Source organism: Sorex araneus, chromosome 5 (assembly GCF_027595985.1).
Source record: "Sorex araneus isolate mSorAra2 chromosome 5, mSorAra2.pri, whole genome shotgun sequence".
NCBI classification, from domain to species: Eukaryota; Metazoa; Chordata; class Mammalia; order Eulipotyphla; family Soricidae; genus Sorex; species Sorex araneus.
In genome coordinates, this window is record NC_073306.1 from 44,933,412 (window position 1) to 44,955,513 (window position 22,102).

The window sequence follows — 22,102 nt, forward strand, 5'->3', positions numbered from 1 at the left end:
TATTCTTGAAATCACAACTTTACTGTAGATCATAAAACTCAGCCACTTTAAGAGTACAGTCATTTTTATTAACTGTGGATTCTGTAACCATTATCATAAATCAGTTTTAGAATATTTTCATGCCCTCAGTTTCCTCATGACTACACTTAAACCCCATTCTGGCTGGGGATGTTGCCTCAGCTGTAGAACACATGGCTTGGGTTTTGATTCCTGGCACCACAAAGCAAACAAAAACAACTACTGTTCTTGCTTCATATCATGATAAAATTGTGTTAGTAGTTCTGTTTTATTTCTTATTTGTGTTTGATTTTGGATTTTATCAGTAAAGCACATTTCTCTAACTCTTGTTAAACTCTTTTTACTATTAGAAATAATGCTGCCATGAACATTGGCGTGAAGGTCTGTGGACACACATTTTTCCTTTCTCTGGGAGAAGAATTGCTGAATTCTTTTGAACTTATAAGAAATTGCAAGCCTGTTTTCTAAGTTGGTGCACCAACATAGATACATATATACACACTTTGCATTTCCACCTTAAAGAAGAGTGTATGAGGATTCCAATTTCTCTATATCCTCAGTCCACATGTTTTTTAATTGAGGTATAATTAACATTTAATATGATACTAGTTTCAGGTGTATACTGGAGTGATAGCACAGCGAGTAGGATGTTGGCCTTGCACTCGGCTGACCTGGGTCAATTCTTCTGTCCCTCTCGGAGAGCCCAGCAAGCTCCCAAAAGTATCCCGCCCTCACGGCAGAGCCTGGCAAGCTACCTGTGGCGTATTCAATATGCCAAAAACAGTAACAATTCTCACAATGGAGACGTTATTGGTGTCCGCTCAAGCAAATTGATGATGAATGGGACGACATTGCGACAGTGCTACCATGAGGATTTCATAGTGCACAGGAATTTTTTTAGTTAACATTTCACTGTACGAAGTGTGTGTGTGTGTGTGTGTGTGTGTGTGTGTGTGTGTGTGTGTGTGTGTGTGTGTAGAATATTTAAGATATATTCTGGGGGAACGGAATGGGTGGGAGTGGAAGGCACATTTGGTTGCGCTAGGGCTTCTTCTGATTTGGTCCTCAGTGAGCCGTGTAGTCCTGGGCTTTGAACCTAGAAGCAGAGCAAGCAATCCAGCCTTTTGATCTGTCTTACCAACCTTAAGATACATTCTTAGGGGACTGGAGAGTTAGTACAGTAGGTGGGGCTCTTGCCTTGTATGTGGTCAGGTGAGCCCAGATTTGATCCCTATATCATATGTGGTCCCCTGATCCCCACCAGGAATGATCCTTGAGAACCGAGCCAAGAATAATCCCTAAGCACTCTTTGTTGTTAGTACTATCCTGAGAGATAGTATTACTATATCCTGAGAGATGGTTCAAATGATAGAACATATGCCCAGCCCTGCCTTGTGTGTCCCTTGTTTAATTACACACACACACACACACACACACACACACACACACACAGAGTCTTTTTTGTTTTGATGGACACGAAACATTATGTGATTGTGGTTTTTCCTGTCCCTGTTTGTCTTTGCTGCTGTTGTGCTGACCAGGGTCAAGGCTGTGGCCTTTACTCATGCTCACAAGGGTATTTTATGGGTGTTTAGCTCCAGGCCCCAGTGCTGACACGCTTTAATTGTGGCAAGTGCGCACACCTGGAGATTGAACACCCTGCTGATCAGGGGTGGTAAGTAGCAGAGATTCTGGGAATACATGTAGGCTGTACCAGGGGTAGAGTAGGGGGGGTGGGTTTGAACTCACAGGCTTCACATGAGCAAAGCAGGCATTTTTAGCCACTGTTGGGTCTAAATTACACTTTATTGCAATGATATTGTACTTTTTAGTCTCCCCTCCCTCCCCCGCGTCTTTCTCCCCTCATGCCCAGTATTGCAAAGGAGGTCACTCTCAGCGGTGCTCAGCGGCCATGTGGTACCAGGGATCTAGTCTTGGGCTCCCACATGCAAAGGTTATTCTCCAGCATTTTGAGCTATATCCCTGACCCTTGAGCCTCTTTTCATTTGCTTAGAACCACTCATATTTTACCATGATGTATGTATATACACATTCATATTTAGTAATAGTGTGTTGGAAGTTTTCCTGACCAGACCCAGAGAAAGGAAGATGCTTTTATTTTGCTTGGTTTAAATATGTTAACCATAGAAAATATTGTATATATTAATGTTAAAAAACATAAGTATTTACAACTATGTTGTACTCAATTTGAATTTATTTAGTTATCTAGTGCCCTTAAGTATTCCTCTCTAATAAATTATACCTAATATCTTAAAAATAAAAGACTAATTGCCTTGGATTTTAGTATGGTTTCATGTGCCGTTTACCCTTAGATTTCTTCATTTTACTCTTCAGTTTCCCATTTTCTAAAATGCTTCTTTGTGTTTATGGTTTTCTCCGTGATTCCTAAATTGTGTCATTTTTAGTTTTATTTGGGGAGAGATCTGGGACATACTCGGCTCTGTCAGGGGTCCTAGCTTTATGCTCAGGGATACTCCTAGCTATGCTCAGAGGATCACATGTGATACCAAAGATCAAAATCGGGTTGGCTGCATTCATGTCAAGTACCTTTTCTGCTATACTATCTGTCTGGCCCAGATTTTTTCATAAAAACCCCTAACATCAAGAATCAGCAGGCATAGTTTATTATTATATTTAAGGCTGATAGTCCTCAACCTTTTCATGTGCCCTGGAAGGAAAGTCTTGTGTTGATTCCCACAGTGATACAATTAATACAAAGTGAGCTCAAAAGTTCATAGTCTGCCAAAGGCAAAAAGCAAGCATTATTATCATAGAATTCCTATCTTCTCCCCACTCCCCTATTCTCATTATGTGGATTCATTCTGTCCTTTTTTGTTTGTTTTTGAATCATACCCAACACTAGGGGGGTGGGGGAGATGCTAGTCCTGATTCTGTGCCTCAGAAGTTAACCTTTGTGCTGGGAATTAATCAAGGTTGGCTGCATGCAAGGTAAGCAAGTGCCCTAACTCCTCTGCTATCTCTCTAGTTCCTCACTCTGTCCTTAAATTTGAAGTTTGTATGTGTCATTGCTTCTTTTTAAATAAGCAAAGCTCAAAATAAAGATGGTCTCCTGTGTGTCTGCCTGAACTTCAGTAGATGTTTTAAATTTATTGATGAGTAACATACTAACTTCAGATTGTTTACATAGTAGTTTGCTATGTGTGTGTCTTTATGTACTTTTGCATTATAAAGGAAAACACTTTGCCATTGTTCATCTGGTTTCTGAAAGTGACCTGTCATCTGTAAAGCTAACCAACAGGAAAGCAAACTTTTGACTCGGTATTATCACTGGAGACATCTTAGGCTTAATTTTTATAATTACTATTAACTAGATGTCTCATCCTTATTTTTGGCTATGTGTAGATAGGTCAGTGGTCTTCATTTGCCAGTTCACAGACCAGTGCTGGTCCACAAGTGTAGAACAGTAGAAAACCACTTTCAACAGCCTTAGAACTACAAGTCCATGCACTGGTTTCTAGGACTTATACTGGTCTGCTGGTATAGGAAGGCTAAAGAACATTTGGTTAGATGAAACCTAGCTGTCACATATACTTGAACTATATGCTGTCCATTCCTAATAAATTTCACCTGCTACTTCAAAAAGAAAAAGACTTGTGAAAGAGCATTCCATAAGTTTGTTTTGTTAGAAAGTAGATTGGGGACAATGATTTTAGAAACATTTTGGTAAATAATATTGCTTCTGTCTGTGGTAAATACAGAACCAGATATTGGTAACTTAGATATTTTTGTTTGTTTGCTTTTGATTTTGCTTTTGGGCCACACCTGGCTGTGTTCAGGGATCATTCCAGGCAGTGCTGGGGTAGTGGACAGGGACAAGGTGTCAGGGAATGAACCTGTCCTGCCACATGCCAAACATATGTTTAGCTCATTGAGCACAGCCTGGGAGTTTGTCTTTATCAGCAGTTAAGATAGCGCATTGGCCCTCTGTTGTTCTATTAGATCAGTGAGTTCAAAACACAAAGGAATTAAAACATTCTACTTAGCCAAAAGAAGAAAAAAAAAATTGCACGAAATCCTCTAATGACAGTGTATAAAAACAACTGAAACATATAAGGTGCCAGGGATTGAACCTGGTATGTATTTTTCTACTTTGTCTCCTTAAGATACCGTTTTTTGTTTTTTTTTTTTGCTTTGCTTTTTGGGTCACAACCCAGTGATGTTCAGGGGTTACTCCTGGCGGTGCTTGGGGGACCATATGGGATGCCGGGGATCGAACCCGGGTCGGCCTCGTGCAAGGCAAACGCCCTACCCGCTGTGCTATTGCTCTGGCCCCGGTACCGATTTTTTTTTTTTTTAATTTTAACTTACTTTTGTGATTCTAAGGATTAAACTCAGAGCCTCAACTTGATAGGTATGTTTTCTACCTCTAAGCCACATAGCTCCCTGCCTCGGCACTACATGTTTTGTTTTGTTTTTTTAAACTTTTATAGTGGCTATCCTGGAATTTTCATTATACTTACAACAAATTTACATTTGTAAAATACAACCAGTTGTAAATTTACACTTAACAACAAATCCTCATTTTCAAATGACATTGTATAGCATTTTGCATGTAGTATGAACACCAAACTAATCCTACTTGCTTCCCTTTACTTTTATTGCTATTGTTAATTTCTTGGTAGAAGTATAAATAAGCATATAAGCTGTAGCATGCATTATCGGATACATTGCTGCTTTTATTACTGTGAACAAATGAAATCAGAACAATTAAGAAGTTAAAGGGTCATAATGTTTTTGTTATCTTCGTTTACTCCCTTTTTCAATGCTTTTCCTTTAAGTAGATTCCGTTTTTCTGACTATTGTTATTTTTCTTCTCTCTAAAGAACTGCTTTTTAACGTAGATCGCAAGGCAGGTCTGCTGGAAACAGATCTCCTCAAGTTTTGTGTGGAAAAGTTTTGCTTCTCTTTCACTTTGGAAGACTAATTTTGCAGGACATGGAATTCTAAGTTGGGTTTTCTAAGTTGCTTTTTCTCTAAGAACTTTAAATATTTCACTCCACTCTCTTCTTGCTTGCATGCTTTCTGAGAAGTCGGATGCAATTCTTACCTTTATTCCTCTATAGGTAAGGTGGTTTTTTTCTCTTTGATGTCTTTGAATATTTTTTCTTTATCTTTGACTTTTTTTATAATTTAGAAATTATAAACAGAGGGGTAGAATTTTTTGTGTGTGTGTGGATGGTTTGATTTGGGTACTTTATCCTGCTTGGTGTTCTCTTGAGTTTTCTGGTTTTTGTGGTTTGGCGCCTAATATTAATTTGGGGGAATTTTCTTTCATTAATGTTTCACACAATTCTTCACTTTATCTCCTCTTTTGATATTGCCATTATGTCTCCATTACACCTTTGTAGTTGTTCCATAGTCCTCGAGTAGTCTGTGCCATGTTGTCGTCGTCTTTGTGCCCCACCCCTGCGCCCCCACCCTTAAACTTTGTTCTCTTTCCCTTTGTGCTCTAGTTTAGAGTCTTTCCTCAGCCATGTCCAGAATAGCCTCCTTTGCACAGTTCATAGTAATTTTGGAATCACCAATGTTTCTTGTGGGTTCTGTCTTAGGATTTCCATCTCTCCACTTATATTGTCCATATATTCTTACATGCTGTCTACGTAGGCCCTGTATCATTAGTCTGTAGTTGTTTTACACTGCCATTCTAATAATTCAGCATTCTTGCCATCTATGTTTCTCTTCATCTTCAGAGTATGGTTTGCTTTACCCTCTCCTCGCCACCACCCCACCCCCACCCCATGCCCCCTTAAATAGCCAGGCCTGATGTACCAGGTAAAAGGAACTGCTGTTTGGCGGTGAGTATGAAGGGAGGGAATGAATTCTGTATTAGTCTTTTAGATCCTTTGCATTTGGACTGTGAACATCACAAGTGTTTCTCAGTTACTCCTCTCTCGCCGTGGTGAGCCAGGGTGGTCTGAGTAGGCTGGAGTTGTCTGTCTTTCCCTTCCCCAGGTCAGTTTCTGGTTAACTGGTTCCCCCGAGGACAGGCCTGGTGAAGAGCAGTGTGCTCTGGCATGTTTCCAAAGAATTCCTTTCCCTTCTCCCCATGCCAGAAACCTGAGGAAAGTTTTCTCTATGTGACCTGGTTGGGCTCCTAAAGGTAAATTTTACAATTTTATGGAGTGGTTCCCCCTGGGTTGTTGTGGGTTTTTGGGGGTTGTCTTTTTTTTTGGTTTTGGTTTTGGTTTTTTTTTTTTTTTTTAAACTTTGAAGTTTTTCAAACTGGCCCTTTAGCAATTAATTTGTCCACCACTGTTTGGATTTTTCTCTCATGCCTGGGACTGATTCTGTTGATAGTTTTCACTAGAGAGACTGTTTCAGGAGGCCACAGTGAACTGTCTTCACCCTGCGGTGTGCCCTCCCCTCCCCTCTTTCATAGATCCAAAAAGAGTTGTTAACTTTTACCTCTGCAAACTTTGTGAGGTTCTGAGGATCAAACCCAGGGTCTCACACATGCAGGGAAAATACTCTTCCACTATCTTTAGGTTTTGTCCTTGTCAGGATAGATTGCTACTTGCAAGCTGCTTACCTGACAGCTGCAAACCTGGATGTGCTAATTGAAGTAGAATGTTATCATAGGACGGAGTTGTATGGAATGCACTGCTGTCAAAATAGAGAATGGTGATGAACTGTGAAGTCACTAAGATACTCCTGGGATCCTTTGTGAAATGTTTTTAAACAGACTGGGCAGATAATGCGGGTGACCCAGGCTCAAACCTAGACATCACGTGGTCATTCAACACCCCCAGGAGTGGCCCCCAAACACAGAACTGGGTGTGGTGTGTCTTCACCCCCCTTAAAAAACCAAACCAGTTGCAAATTCAGACTCTTAGGGGCTGTTCCTCGAGTCACCGTACTTAGGTAGTCAGTCCATCTAGATAGGTAGGCTCTAGTGAGCTGATAATCACATTCCTAAAGTGATTTCAGTGAATACATATGGTTTACTACTTGGCAGGAACCATTTAAAAAACAACCAGGAAACTGCAAGTTTATGCATAAATCTGCTTTAAGCAGTGATTTAATGCTTAAAGAAAAATTGTTTTAACCTAAACAAAATATTGAACTGTCACTTCACCATTTATAGCATAATACCTAGAAAGATTTTTCCATTTTAGATGTGTATATATCCTTTCATAATGATAAAAGCTATGAGTATATTTGTTGGGGGGGGTGGCATATAGTAGTGTGTTCCTGTGTGTACTAGGTATCAAAGGAGACTGAACCAACAATATTTCAGGGGAGTCATATAAATTTTAATTGTAGGCATATTATATATTTTTCATTTCACCCCTTTGTGTTATGGATTAGTCATTATGCAAAAGCCAAAGGCCACAGAAGCAGAAGATTTAGTAAATAGTAGCTTAAAAATGTATTAACTGGCCCACAAAAGTGTAAATATAGGATTAGTGTTAAGTTTAGGGTTAGTTCATGTCTTTAAGCCTGTTACCAGTGACCTGGCTACATTTCATCTTGGTAGGTATGTTTGCTAATTTTAAGAGTTTAGATTTTTTTCTTAGTTGATTTATTGTTTTTCCTTGTGTGCCTTTGTCAGTGAGGGTTTAAAAAAAAACTCTGAGGGTGTATTTTTGGCGGGGGGGGGTGACTTTTTTTTTCTTTCAATTGAATATCACTGTGAGATACAGTTACAAAGCTTTCCTGTTTGAGTTGCAGTCATACAATGATCAAGCACCCCACCCTCCACCAGAGCACATCTTCCACCACCAATGTCCTCAGTATCCTAGGGAGAGGGACTTTTGGGGTCACACCTAGCAATGCTCAGGAATTACTCCTGGTGGTGCTTGAGGGACCATGTGGGGTGCCAAGGATCAAACCTTGGTTGGTCTCGTGCAAAGCAAACGTCCTCCCCACTGTACTTTCACTCTGGTCCCTACCTGAGGTTTTTTTATGGTTAACAAACTTAAAGTGTCTGTTCCATTCCTCCTCATAGAGCATGTTCTTAATGTTATCACACTCAACATATTTCATTCCTGTTGTGTCTGTTTTTCCCCCACTCAAACCAGGGGAGAAAAAAATTGTTTTCTGCCATGAAATTAGAAACAGTCATATACTGGCTATTATATACTCATTTATTTTTTTAAAAAATCCCTCTCTCTGAAGAAATATTTTTTATTTGAATCAAGAAGTTTATTGTGGCATTTTTCTTACAATGTCCTTCAGAACAAGATAACTTGATATGACTGAATCTGAAAATGAGTCTTACATAGCTCATTGCAAAGGCCTAGACTCTAAAGAGCTGTGAGGCAACTTCTGGCCATGATTTTGGGATTTTGTGTCTGCTGTATATAGCATGTTATCTCTCTGAATCATAACTTCTTGTTATATAACTAGAAATGTAAATATTCTTTTCCAGTCTATCAGTGAGAATTCAGTAGGAAAAATGCATGTATGGTTCTTTTGGCATAGGATAAAAATGCTCAGTCAGTAGTTTACAAATTTTAACAGACTCATTTCCCTGTGTTTTTGTTTTTGGGCAACACCTAGTATGCTTGTGGTGCTCCTCTCAGTTCTGTGAGCACGAGTGTTGCGCCTGGTGGTGCTCTAGAGCCTCCTGAATGCATTTTTGCTTAGTCTGTTGAGTTACTCTGCCCCAAGCCATTTCATTTTGTTTTTATCGCTTTCATTGAGACCGAGACCTTTGAATATTATTTCTACAAGGTGTCATTTGTTGGAACCTTGAATGAAGTGATAGACATTTATTAAAATACGTGGAAATTGGCAATTTGCATTAGATGACTTTTCTCATGGATCCCACATAGTTGTCTGTGCTTTTTGTGGTTTATGTAGTATTTCTTATGTGTTTTGCTTTTTTTTGTTTAATACGAGTTGAGAAAGACTAGAGAGATGGTACAGGAACTGAGACACTTGTCTTTTGTGTGGCCTACGCAGGCTCAATCCCACCAGCATACCACAAAGTAAGGAGTTGAGGGAAATCCCCTACCAAAGAGGCTTCACATCCTATAAAGTTTTATATGTTGACAAGTCTTGTTAAAGGTCTTGTTTCAGACCAGAGAGATAGTACAGTAAATAAAGCACTTACCTTGCTTGTAGCTGACTCTGGTTTTAATCACCAGTACTGCATATGGTTCCCTAGGACTGCCAGATGTGACCCAACTTCTCCTCCCCCCCCCAAAATCTTATCTCTTATTTCATTAAAAGCGATAACAACATCAATGTCCATGCCAAAATTGCAGAATTTTTCTTCATGACTAATTTAAATCCTTCTATTTCAAAGCATGCTTCCCTTTTTCTACTCCATATGTCTAATTCTTGACCTAAGATGTCCTTGTCATTTTCAGTCTCCTATTGACAAAAGTACCCCTCCCCCAAAAAAGCTTTTAATATAAAAGTTTAATTTGAGATCCAAGATATTTTTAGGTAGGGCTTTATTTATTTACCTGGTTTTTAGGTCACTTCCAGTGGTACTCTGGGAACTCTGTTCTGGGGGTCAAATCTAGGCCTTCTTCATGCAAAGCATGTGCTCAGTAGATTGAACTATCTCTTTGGATTCTTGGGGTTTTATATGGGAATGAGGGTTATTCTAGAATAGCTAAAATCACAGAGTTCAGAGTGGAAAACTATTGAAGTCTCCACACGTTCTCTCTTTTCTCATTCCTGATGTTCAGGTGTTCATTTGCATGGCAGACATTTTCCTTACTTGGGGGCACTTAATTTTTTTGTTCAGTGGTTCCAAACATTCCCCTCTCACACTCTTGTGCAAATATTTCCTTCCACTTTAGGCAAATTACACTTATGAAAGATGGGGCACCATAGAATTGACTCTTATCACAAAGTGGCGATTAAAAATAAGTTAGAGGTGATGCAGGATTAGGGGAGGGGTGGTGGGGGAGGGGAAGAATGAGGGGAGTGGGGGCAGGGCGGGATGCATTTTACTTTTGGGAGCAGTGTTCCTTAAGAATGACTCTTGAGTTCTCTTGTTCTGTAACCACAGGAGGACTCACCAATGGCAGTGGACGCTACATCTCCGCTGCGCCAGGCGCTGAAGCCAAGTACCGCAGCGCCAGCAGTGCCTCCAGCCTCTTCAGTCCCAGCAGCACCCTTTTCTCCTCCTCTCGCTTGCGGTATGGAATGTCTGATGTCATGCCCTCTGGCAGGAGCCGGCTTTTGGAAGACTTTCGAAATAACCGGTACCCCAATTTACAACTTCGGGAGATTGCTGGGCATATAATGGAATTTTCCCAAGACCAGCATGGGTCCAGGTGAGGACTTGACTTTGATAATGAAGGTAACTGAAATCTTAACGCCTTAAATTTCATGCCTCTGTTAAAGTATGCACCAAGTTGGTGTAAAATAATTGAAAACAAAATTTTATCTTTTTTTTTTTCTGGAGGGGAGGGGTCATACCTGACGATTCACAGGGGTTACTCCTGGCTCTACACTCAGGAATTAACTACTGGCAGTGCTCGGGGGACCATATGGAATGCTGGGAATCGAACCCGGGTCAGCCGCGTGTATGGCAGATGCCCTACCCGCTGTGTTATTGCTCCAGCCCCAAATCTTATCTTAAGGCAATTCCCGTGATCTCTTTCACTGGGATGAGAAAGAAGTGTGAGGGCCATCAGGTCCACAAGTGAGTGAAAAGAATTTCTTAATAGTCTGGATCACATGCCAAGCAAATCTGTTTACTTTTGTAAAGTCAGGCATTTGTATCTCATGAGTTTCTCATTGAAACATCTGCAATTTAAGAAAAGAAGTGTATTTTTCTTTTCCTCACATTCCTGCAAAAACAGCATCTGAAAATCAGTATCATAAGATAGACACAGAATTTTTTGCTACGCTTCAGAGAGAGCTAAGGAAATGAAGTCAGGGTCTTTGCTTCTTGGGATAAGACAACTCCTCTGCTCTTTTTGGTTGTAGAGATGAGTGTGGAACTGATTTTATAAAGCAGAATTTAGGCCTCCCTGTTGTTCTGTTTGGCTGTTCCAGTGGGCTTCACAGAATGGCATCCTGGTTTGGGGGGGAAACATAATTGTGAAGACATCCTTCATCGCTCTTTCTTTCTCTTTCTGTCTGTGCCTGCAAAAACAGCACCTGAAAATCAGTCTCGTTAAGGTCCTGGGAGATTGTTACTGGGCAAGGAGGTGTCATGCTTGGCTGCTCTAGGCCACCCAGAGATGGCACTCCTGATGCCGTCCCCTGAATTAAAAAAGGCCCTGAGTAGGTGCTACTTCAGAAGACTGAGCCACAAATATTACAAGTTGCTTTATATACATAATACATAATGAAGCTTCATATGAATATTATTTAAACAATATAGTAAAGATCATAAGCTTTGAGTTTTTGATGTGGGACTGGTTTCTAAAGGAAAGTTCTTGTGTTAAATCCTTATTACCTTCTCTGCTTCTATCTTCCCTTATATTTGCATATAAATATAGAATTTTTATATGGAATTTTAGAATTGTGTCCTATTGTAAATTCAGATATACGTTGAAAAGCTTAGTGTACCATATTTTGCCACATACTGCTTGCTAATCTTTTTCTCTCCTCCCCGAGGGCATGAGCACTCTTGCCTTCCCCTGCGTGCGCCTACACACAGGCACACACATTTTCACAGAAGTGGTGTATAGTACGTGCAGCTTTCAAAAAGTTAATACTGGTATTACTACAGAAATGGAATATAATGATTTTGCGGTGGAATGCAATAAGAATGGGTACCTTACATGCTAAGATTTCCTTTCTCTTCCCTTTCAGAAAGTCTGCAGTTGTGATGAAGTGATTCATCTAAATAACACTATCTATATGCATACACAGTAGTTTCAGAGTTGATACGTTAATTAAGCTGACCTTTATTTCAAAATGCTCCTAAAATACTCTGATTTCCCCTTTTCACTTTGTGCTTTAGGTTCATTCAGCTGAAACTGGAGCGTGCCACGGCAGCTGAGCGCCAGCTTGTCTTCAATGAAATCCTCCAGGCTGCTTACCAGCTAATGGTAGATGTATTTGGAAATTACGTCATTCAGAAGTTCTTTGAAGTAAGCTTTGTTCTTTCTATCCTTTGACTTCAGAGAATCTTCAGATCATTTTTATTTTCATGAGCTGTTTTTGAAAATGCATTGCCTTTCCAGTTTTTAAAATGAAGTGTGTGTGGTCTTTTTGAATAACTTTTTAAGTTTCTCCAGTTTATAAGCAACAATCCATTTAAGAACCCATGCAAATGATTTCAGTCATAGTTTAGAACTGTATTTGGAGAACCATCGTCTTCATTTAAGACCCAACATATTATTCTGATTATTGTAATAGTTTCGCTAAATATGACTTTTTTTATTGGTGTTGATTTTGGTTTTGGGGCCATATCCAGCAGTGCCCAAGAGCTGACTGATGGCTCTGCTCTCAGGGATCACTCCTGGTGGGCTCAGGGGACCATATGCGATGCCAGGGCGATTGAACTTGGGTCAGCCACGTGCAAGGCAAGCTCCCAACCCACAGTTCAATGGCTCTGGCCCCAGAAATAATAAAAGATAATTTTGGTTGGGCCACAGTAATTATCTTCTGGAAATAGATATTGAAAGGATTCTTAGAGAATCTGTGAATTCAATAAGTGAAGTCTGTAAAATGCTTTTCTTTTTAAGTTATCCTATAGACTTTGTTTAAATGTTTGTTGTTTTGGCCACATTCAGCAATGCTTAGGGGTTACCTGGCTATGCTCAGGATGCCATATGTGGTATCAAGGACCAGACATACCTGAGTCGGCTGCATGCAAGGCAAGAACCTTAATGCCCATACTATCTCTCCAGATCACATTAAAATGTTTAAAATAATGTCAGCTTTTTTATCATTGTCTTTGGAGAGGATTAAGGGGATTGTTGGATGATGTATTTTCCCTTATTAAACTAAAAGTATTTGAAAGATGAATTTTTCACTTACCACTGTAGCTTTTGATATATTAGTACCAGCAACCCAAGTTATAAATCCAGAAAGGACTGAAGCATTGTGATGAAGAATCTGATATGAGGGTGGGAATACTGTAATCCTGCACATGCCCTGACCCCAAGCGAAAGATTTTGGAAATTCTCATTCTAATTTGTTTTATTTGTGTGAGTTAAAAAAAAAAAATTCTCATCCACAGCCTTATTGTTCCAACTTTTGTGAATATTTGAGTTCTTCAACTCCAAATTCTCTAGACATGTAAAAGGAACCAACCTGAAAACAACTCTTAGTAATTTTAGAATGTCTATTCACTGAAAGTTTGTCATAGGTTGTAAAAATAACAGAATCTCTAGCTCCAGAGATGAATATGCCTATGTGTGGCAGTATGAGCAATGGATTACAGCCACATGTGATTGGGATTAACTAGATAACTCCCCTGACTTCTAGGGAAAATGAGTAAGTTAGCAAGCTGATTACTTCTAAAATTTCCAGTTTCATGATTAAGCTATTCAAATAAAAATAAAAAGCTGAGGATAGAAAAATCTGTCAGTTGAGTGTTTTCACTTTTGATGTTCAACATCCGCCTGTCAGTTCTAGCATTTCCCCTTGAGACTGTTGCCTTGTATAATGAGTCTTGTCACATTCTTGAAGTGATGATGTGGGATGCTAATTGAAAACTGTGTGCAGGGCATAAGTTCTGCTTCAGCCAGTTTGGATGTATGCTTCACATGCAAGTGGATTTCCCAGTCTGTCCCAAATACTACAAAGTACTCGAAGTACTGCCAGCAGTAACCCCAATAATGAGCCTGGAGTAGCTTCAGAACCCCCCAGGGTGTAGATCCAAAGCAAAAACAGAAGGACAGTAGGAAACCCAGAGTATTTATATGTGCTTCAACTTTATATTTTATGTACGTGGAAGAACTTTTACCCTTGGGCCTCATATCCTAAGTGCTGTGAATTTGCTGCAAGAAGTCCTCAGATTGTTCCCTTAGACATTGTATTAATCCCTAAAAAATAGACTCCTACATGTATTGTTCATTTTAGACTAAGTATTCTTTTATAATTAATGAAGTATAAATTTATTTAATAATATTGAACTAATTGCAGCTCTGTGGAATTATTTGTTCAAAGTGGTAAACTACTGTTGGATTATGAGAAATTTATGAATTATTTTTAAATGTTTATTACAACCCACCACTGAGACCTGGCTGGAGGAAGCCGTTCTGGAGGCCATGCTGTGCAAGAAGTTGAGCCCTGGGCCAGGAGCCTTCCACCCAGGCTCGGCAAAGTCTTTTTAAACAAGTTTAACCATAGGTGACAGGGCTAAAGGCAGCTATGCAGCAGTTGATAGAGAATAATGAATGCTTTGCTCTCTCTGGTTTCTTGCCTTCTATCTAAGTAATGGTGTGCTACCACACATTATTTCTAGTTTGGCAGCCTTGAACAGAAGCTGGCATTGGCAGAACGAATTCGGGGCCATGTCCTGTCATTGGCGCTACAGATGTATGGCTGCCGTGTTATCCAGAAAGCACTTGAATTTATTCCCTCAGACCAGCAGGTAATTGTAAGTTTCCCCTTTAACTTTTTTCTTGGTGTTTGATGTTTCTCCATGGTCTGCACAGTGAACGCTGTGAATTTGTCTGTCACACGCACCCGCCAATCCCCCACCCCAATGCAAACACACTTTGTGCTGTGAATGCCTTTCTTTGCATGGCATGCATGAAGTTAATTTTGCAAATTTGTAGTCTTGTGTTAAGACTTGGGAGTTTATTTTTTTTTAAACCGTAAATTGGTTTTTAATACAAGCAGTTTTGTAGGTGTTTATGTATTTAATATCTTTTGGCAAGAGTTGCAGCAGGTATCATCATTAAACTATAATTTTCTTCAGCCTTATCTGATTACTCCAATAATCCAAAGTTTTGTTTAGCCCTGCAGAGATTTCTATTCTTCCTCATCCCACCACCATCTCCTGAAGGGCCTCCTGCCCGGGCACTGCCCGGTGTGGCTCCTGGACCAGCTCTGCTTGTGCCAGAGCCTGGCACTGAGACAACTAAGTTGAGTCCTGCCCAGAGTGCGCGTTGAGGGAGAGGGAAGCCGAACTGAGGGGAGCACGGGAGTGTGTCTCAGGGGTTGGACAGACAGACGGACTTAAACTCAGGCAGTGCTTCTCAGCCTTTTCCAGACCATGGCCCCGAGTCTCAAGCTGTCACCCTGCTGACACAGTTTTTGCTGGTGGCTCCTTCGGACTCTCCTGGTGGCCCACGGGGGACCTTAGGATCCCCAATGGAGGAGCACAGTGCTGGGTGCTGGGAATGGGAACTAGCAGAGAATGGCTTCAGGGACAGCCAGAGAGGGCCCAGCGCCAGGGGTGCTGACAGGCCCACCTCGAGTGTGCGGCCACGGCCTGTGCTGGGCACCTTGTGCGCCTCAGGTGCCTTGGATTGATCCTCCCTCAGCCTCCGGGCTCTGAGCTCACTCGGTCTCAGGGCAGGGGTGACCACAGTCTGGCAATGATGACCCACTTGCCCTCACTGAGAACAAAGTTCTGTAATGAGAATCTCTGTTATGGACTCAAGTTCTGAGCCAGACGTGGCGCCCACCACCTCCAGTTCCAGATAAGAACCACAGAGACATGGGTGGCATGGGTGTTTGGTGATGTCAGGTGATGGCTGGGGCAGCCAGAGTCCCTGCTGGTGTGTCAGGGCTGGCAAAGGCAGACTGAATGCTGGAGGCACATTTGGAAGTTTGGGGTTCAAGTGAGTATTAGCTCAAGCCTGAGATGTGGCCGAGGTGAGGGGGTGTTGTAGTTTAGTAATCCAAGCTGGGATGGTGACACTGCTCCTTGAGGATTTCTCAAAGCAGCCAGATCATTATCAGGTTTCCTGTTCTCTGGGATTGTCCTGAGTGAAAATCATTAGTTTTTAGTTTCTCTTTTGAGTTCAGCGGCTCTAACAGCTTTTAACTGATATGCAAAATTTAATGTATTCTCAATGCAGTATCATTATTTTGGGTAAAATCACTTCATCTCTAGCAATTTCTTGCCTTACAGAAAACATTTGAGAGAGCCATTTGTTCTATCTGATTGCTTATACTTCTTGCTTTTGTCTTTATGTAAACACTGCTTCTACTTACTCTTACTATATTTTCAGAATAAATTGTTCTTTCCTAACATTTGATTAATATAACTTTAGGAAACTTGCCTTAGTTGATTTTGCCTTGTTCTAGCCAGGCATTGTTGTCTTGGATTTCTTTAGGTAGAGAATCTCTTGATTGGTTTTTGCATAGTCAGCATCTTGGGGACTTTAGGCACTGTATTCATTCACTTGTTTTCTTCCATACATAGAGTTAGAGCAGAGAACTTTTCTACAGATTTGATACAGCAAGGGATGGCACAGTTACTTAGCTTCAGGATTACCCATGATCTGAGGCAGTATTGGAGAACGGTCCAGTGAGAATCCCAGGGCCTGTTTTTTCAGAGCCTTCTTTCCATTTCCATGTCACCCCCATCTGTTCTGTCTCTCCCCCACCCTCACCCACTCCACTCGGGCCTTCTTTTTCTGTACATCCTACATCCTGAGTTGGATACTTTCACTAAGTAGCTGAGAACACCCTTCGTTGTCACTGTTTGCCTGAGTCACCTTTAGTTTAAATGACCTTGTGAACTCCCAGACTTAGTTTCTATATTTGGTGGTTCAGGTGTACACAGTGCCATAAGTGGTTTACGACACTTGCAGTTTTACCTTAAATAGGGTGCATATTGTTTAGGCGTGATTTTAAGTCATTTATTTTATTTATTTTTGGTTTTGGAACCACACCTTGCAATGGCCAGGGATTATTCCTGGCTCTGTGCTCAGGAATCACTCCTGGCAGTGCTAGGGTATCATATGCAATGCCTGGAATTGAACCTGGGTCAGCCACATATAAGTGTCCTACCCGTTGTACTATCATTCTGACCTCTTACTTTATTATTGTTCTTATTATTAATAATTTTTTAAAAATTAAATCACTGTGAGATACACAGTTCCATAGTTTGTTCATGATTAGGGTTTCAGTCTAACACCTGTCTCTTCACCAGTGCATATTTCTCACCATCAACTGGGGACATTGGTTAAGTCATTTAATGTGCTGTTGCTATTGTATGACCATTGCATGTGATTGTTACTAGGATTCACCGAGTAATAACAGCAATATGCCTGTGCTGTGTTAGAAGTACCTGAAGTTAAAGTATTTTCATCAGTAGCAATATGTACTTTACAGGGAAGGACAGGGCATGATAAACTGATGGGTTGTATGTGCGATTCTCTTATTATAGTGGACTGCATACAGACTCCTTTTTATTTAAAGATGTCTTTGTGTGTGTGTGTGTGTGTGTGTGTGTGTGTGTGTGTGTGTGTGTGTGTGTGTGTGTGTGTGTACGTACATATATATATGGAGGTCTTTTTGCAAGTCAGAGAACGGGGGGGATTTGTTATTATTCCTAAAAGTTTGTTAATGTAGTTTTTTAACATGTAAGTTTATTAACTCCCAGTCCTGCCGCAGTGTCACAGCACGTTGTCCCTCTTTGATTCCCATGGGCTCTCTGTTTCATGCTTTTGTGTTGGGTCAGTGGAACATGGATTGTCCAGGCTTTTTCTCGCTGTGAATTCTGGTGGTGCTTTCTTCCCTTGTTTTCAATAGAATGAGATGGTTCGGGAACTGGATGGCCACGTCCTAAAGTGCGTGAAAGACCAGAATGGCAACCACGTGGTCCAGAAGTGCATTGAGTGTGTGCAGCCCCAGTCTTTGCAGTTCATTATCGACGCATTTAAGGGGCAGGTAAGTGACTTAGGAAAGGAAGAAGTTTAAAAACATTTTAGACTGAAATATAAAATTTAAAATTACATTAAAATTGCATCATTTATAGAACTGAACTTTTGCAGATAATGAATGAATATATCTTTATGATAATGAAGTAAGTGCTTCTTCATTAAGTTGGGGTGCGGTGGGAGAATATCACTTCCATGCTATGAATTCAGAGCTAGCTTCTGTCTTTCCCTAGTCACTTGTATCATAACAGCTTTATGCTTTCAGAATGAACTTCCAAGCATATTTTATATTATACTTTCATTTTTCCAGAAATACCTTTTAAAATTGGCTATTGTCTTTCATTTCCTTTGCCGAAAATCAGTATTCTCTTATCTGTGAAGTTGAGTGCTTATCCATTGTTTGTAGACAAATAGAAGAGGAATGTTTTTTTATCCAGGTACCAGGATTTACAGTACTGTTATTATGTTAACTTCTCATGCATACATCATTCCAGTACCACATTATCATCAGAGAGCTTGCTTCTCTCAGAAGACCCGTAGGAAGAAGTTTTTGAAAATTAGCTTATTAGGCTACAACTTTATGGAGTTAAAGTAGGTAGCTTAATACCTCTGTGTATAGGATTTACTTACACCTACCACTGAAGTTCTATTGTCAGAGGAAGCTTTTCTTTCTTTTAGAAAGCACTCCAAGTAACTTGAATATTACTTGCATTATGTTGCTTGTAAGAATTGCTCTGTATTATGTGAAAGCAATAGAATTTGATTCCAGCTCTTCCTTTTTCTGTTTAACCTTGTTCTCTGGAGAAGCTGTCGACTAATACTGAAATCTTAGTTTAGTGTGGGTTGGGTTGGGTTTTGTTGGTTTGGTTTGGGTTTTGGAGTGTTTTTGGCTTTTTTGGCTTTTCAGGCCACACCTGGCAATGCTCAGGGGAATTACTTTTCAGGAATTACTCCCTGTGATGCCAGGGACGGAACCTGGGTCAGCCACATGCAAGGCAAATTCCCAACCAGCTGTAATACCACTCTTGCCCTATGACTTTTTATTTCTTTAATGGCTTCTTGGAAGGGTATTTTTAAGCTCAGAATTTATGTATACTGGTGAATTGGAATAATTTTAAGTGAACTTAGTTAAGCAAATATGCACATACTACGTTTTGTTTTGGGGTCTGGACCTTACTCAGTGGTACTCAGGGCTCCTTCCGACTCTGCTCAGGGACCACATAGTGCCAGGAATCAAAATGGGGCTGGTTGGATGCAAGAACGTAATTATTATATTTATATTTTGGTCTTTTGAGTCACACTAGGATATGAATGAGTTTCATACTATCTGTAAGAGTATGAGCCCATCAAGTAAACTTGGCATGTTCAGTTCTCTGACTTGGAGGTTTAGAATAAGCTTGGCTGTGTCTCAGGGTCCTCATGATTGAGGATTCGCAGGGCTGTCGTACTGAATGTTTTGGGTTTCTTGTTTGTCTACCCTAGGTATTTGCTTTGTCCACTCATCCTTACGGCTGCCGAGTGATTCAGAGGATCCTGGAGCACTGTCTCCCTGACCAGACACTCCCTATTTTAGAGGAGCTTCACCAGCACACAGAGCAACTTGTGCAGGTAGTGGAGTTGCCAGTAGAGTAACTGCAAACACCTGTGGGTTCGTGCAAGCCCAGAGCTTGTGTGTTATCTCAGAACAGGTATCTGTTCCAGGAGAGGCTAATGTGAATGTGTCTGAATGCCCGGTGAACATTCTGGGCAAACTTTCATTTCCACCTACCTGGTTCATCTTTTATGAATTTGTGTAACACATAGTGCGCGTCCCCCCCTTAGAGTCCCGACACCTGCCTGCCAGGGCTTGGTTCTTGAATAGCTTGACATGTTACCACCTCCCAAGACTGGCAGTTTCCTCTACCTTCTCCAAGCCAGCGACGGGGTTAGTCAACTTCCTTCTAGCCTTGATCATTTCTCCCATGTCGGACTAAACGTTTAGATACTTCTACTTGTGTCTTGGATTAACATTCTTTCATTTGTTTTGATGGAAGATAGGATATAATGAATTACTAAATATTATAGAACAATTTGATAGTTCAAGAAGTATCAGTGAAACAATATATATATAACTACTATTCAGATGCAAACATTTGGCATGGGTTATTTTCCCATGTATTGATTTATATTAAGATGTCATGGTTTACAGTAGTATTGACACTTTTTTGTGCTTTACAACCCCCACAACGAGGGTGTCCTATTGATACTTTTGACTTACAGGGTTGTTACAGGCTTTTATATTTTACATGTGAAAAATAAGCATTTTTCTTTTTTTCCTTATTTGCAAGCATTTTTAACACATTAGTTTATCTGTGTATTTGTGAAACGCTGGTACAGTTCTATTCTTTATTTCCATCTCCCCCAACCTCTCCCATTTAAATGAAAGGTCTTTTTATATGTGTGTGTATTTTTTTCTGAGCAACCCAACTATGACCTGTACTTCATTATGTGTATATTCTTTCCATTGTCTACTAATATTGTATTCTTACTTTGTGATGCTAGGGGAAAACCTTCATTCCCTCTGTGTTTTCCGAATTTTTACATGTATTTAGGGAAGCTCATCAGTCAGAAGTTTAGTGTTCATTAGACCTAAGACTTAGGTAACCCACAGAATTTATTGTTATATAAATTGTATTTGTGTTGTTACTTGCCACACAGGATCAATATGGAAATTATGTAATCCAGCATGTATTGGAACATGGTCGCCCTGAAGATAAAAGTAAAATTGTAGCAGAAATTCGGGGCAATGTACTTGTACTGAGTCAACACAAGTTTGCAAGGTAAGTGTTTTGAATTACACAGGCTCTTTTCTGTAAGAGAGAAATATGTAGTATTTTAGGTATAGAGAATAAGCATGTACTAATTACTCTAAGGTATTTGTGCAGCTGGGCACACATACGACTGAAAGCCAGATCGCTCTGCTATAAGGTCTGTTGGTGGGCTCTTTCGTCCTCCACAATCAGCGACTTGGAAATCTAAGGAATATGTTTATAAATACTGTAAGTCTTGTGTTTCATCAACTTATTTAGAATCACGAAATGGTCTTTGACCCAGTTTCCTTCGGAACCTGAATATAGAAGACAATTTAGTGTATCTGTGCATAGTCTTGCTATTCTTAGACTAGCCTTTCCTGTCTTTTTATTATCCAGTTTAAGCATAAAATACATTGGTTATATCCAGGCTGTGCAAGATACTTGTTTGGGTTTTTTCTCCCGATTTTATTTTATTTTTATAAGGTACTTCACAATAATTTTTTACGTTATTGTGAGATAATGTATCTCACAATAATAAAAATAATTTATTGCATTATTGTAATTTCCAACACCAGTCCCACCACCATAACACCTTCCCACCAACATCATTTCAAATTTCACCCACCACCACCACCCAAGCCTGTCCCCAAAGTAGGCCCTAAATAATTTATTTTGTATGAGTTGTTATGAATAATGTGTTAAAAATGATCCAAAAAAAGTTTCCTTAAAGGAAAATGTGTGAAGATTGTTGAAGATACTTGTTTTACTAATATTTTACATAACAGTAGGAAGCATGGTCAGACCTGTGGGCGCCGTGGCCCGCTGTGGTCGGGTCAGTCTGCTGAGTGAGCGTGCATATCGAGCTGTATGCAAAACACAGTACTTGGCATTTTTGGAATATTCTTTGTTCCTGGGTTTTAGGATAAATAGAGCAAGTGTGACTCATGCGGAGGTTGGGGTGCAGTCCTGTTGCAGTTACTGGGAGGATGTTACACGCAGCTTCATTGCTCATCTTCTCAATTGTGGTGTTTGTTGGCAGGGGTCGTACCCTTTCCTTATGGTGCTTGCACACGGCTGACTGTGGTGTAGCTAGATCTAGATCACTTGTTCCGTGCATGGACTTGGATTTATGGGAGTCCGTCCCCAGTGGGCCTCTCATAGTGCTCCATGCCAGAGCAAACTGTGGCCCTGAACCATTGCCTGGCTCCCACCAGTGGGCTGTGGGCACTGAAGCGGGCCCTACAGCAGAAGAGGGGGAAATAGACTGGAGAGATAGTCTAGAGAAAGGCGCCTGCTTTGTTCACGGCTGATCCTGGCTCGAATCCTCAGCACCACCTACAGTCCCCCAGGCACTGCCAGGGATCCCTGCTGAGCACAGAGCCCAGAACATTCTCAGAGTGCTGTTGGATGTGACCCAAGTCCCCATGGCAGGGGAGAAAAGAAGGGAGGTCAGGAGGCAGGGAGAGAGTTATCAAGGGAGTGGGTGAGAGAGCCGTTCTTGTGCTGCCTGGGAGAGTCCTGGGAGTTGAGTTCACACCC

The 22,102-nt window shown here is 40.6% G+C and overlaps 1 protein-coding gene and 2 non-coding genes across 15 annotated transcripts in view; all 3 read left to right on the forward strand.

Moving 5' to 3' along the window:
* PUM1 (pumilio RNA binding family member 1) overlaps window positions 1–22,102 on the forward strand; it is a 143,764-nt gene that overhangs the window by 111,970 nt on the left and 9,692 nt on the right. For 5 of the 13 annotated variants that reach the window (XM_055138323.1, XM_055138327.1, XM_055138329.1 and 2 more), the window contains 7 exons: window positions 5,088–5,123; window positions 10,031–10,298; window positions 11,942–12,071; window positions 14,396–14,530; window positions 17,644–17,781; window positions 19,254–19,379; window positions 20,469–20,590. In XM_055138323.1, the coding sequence (XP_054994298.1) occupies window positions 5,088–5,123; window positions 10,031–10,298; window positions 11,942–12,071; window positions 14,396–14,530; window positions 17,644–17,781; window positions 19,254–19,379; window positions 20,469–20,590 (955 nt within the window). The remainder of the gene's footprint in view (window positions 1–5,087; window positions 5,124–10,030; window positions 10,299–11,941; window positions 12,072–14,395; window positions 14,531–17,643; window positions 17,782–19,253; window positions 19,380–20,468; window positions 20,591–22,102) is intronic. The other 8 variants (XM_055138330.1, XM_004603538.2, XM_004603539.2 and 5 more) reach the window with 4 other exon arrangements.
* On the forward strand, window positions 15,470–15,554 carry LOC129405362 (small nucleolar RNA SNORD103/SNORD85). Its single transcript, XR_008630518.1, has one exon. It is a non-coding gene; the product is annotated as a small nucleolar RNA SNORD103/SNORD85 (small nucleolar RNA).
* LOC129405387 (small nucleolar RNA SNORA42/SNORA80 family) lies at window positions 21,677–21,810 on the forward strand. The gene has a single exon (XR_008630539.1). It is a non-coding gene; the product is annotated as a small nucleolar RNA SNORA42/SNORA80 family (small nucleolar RNA).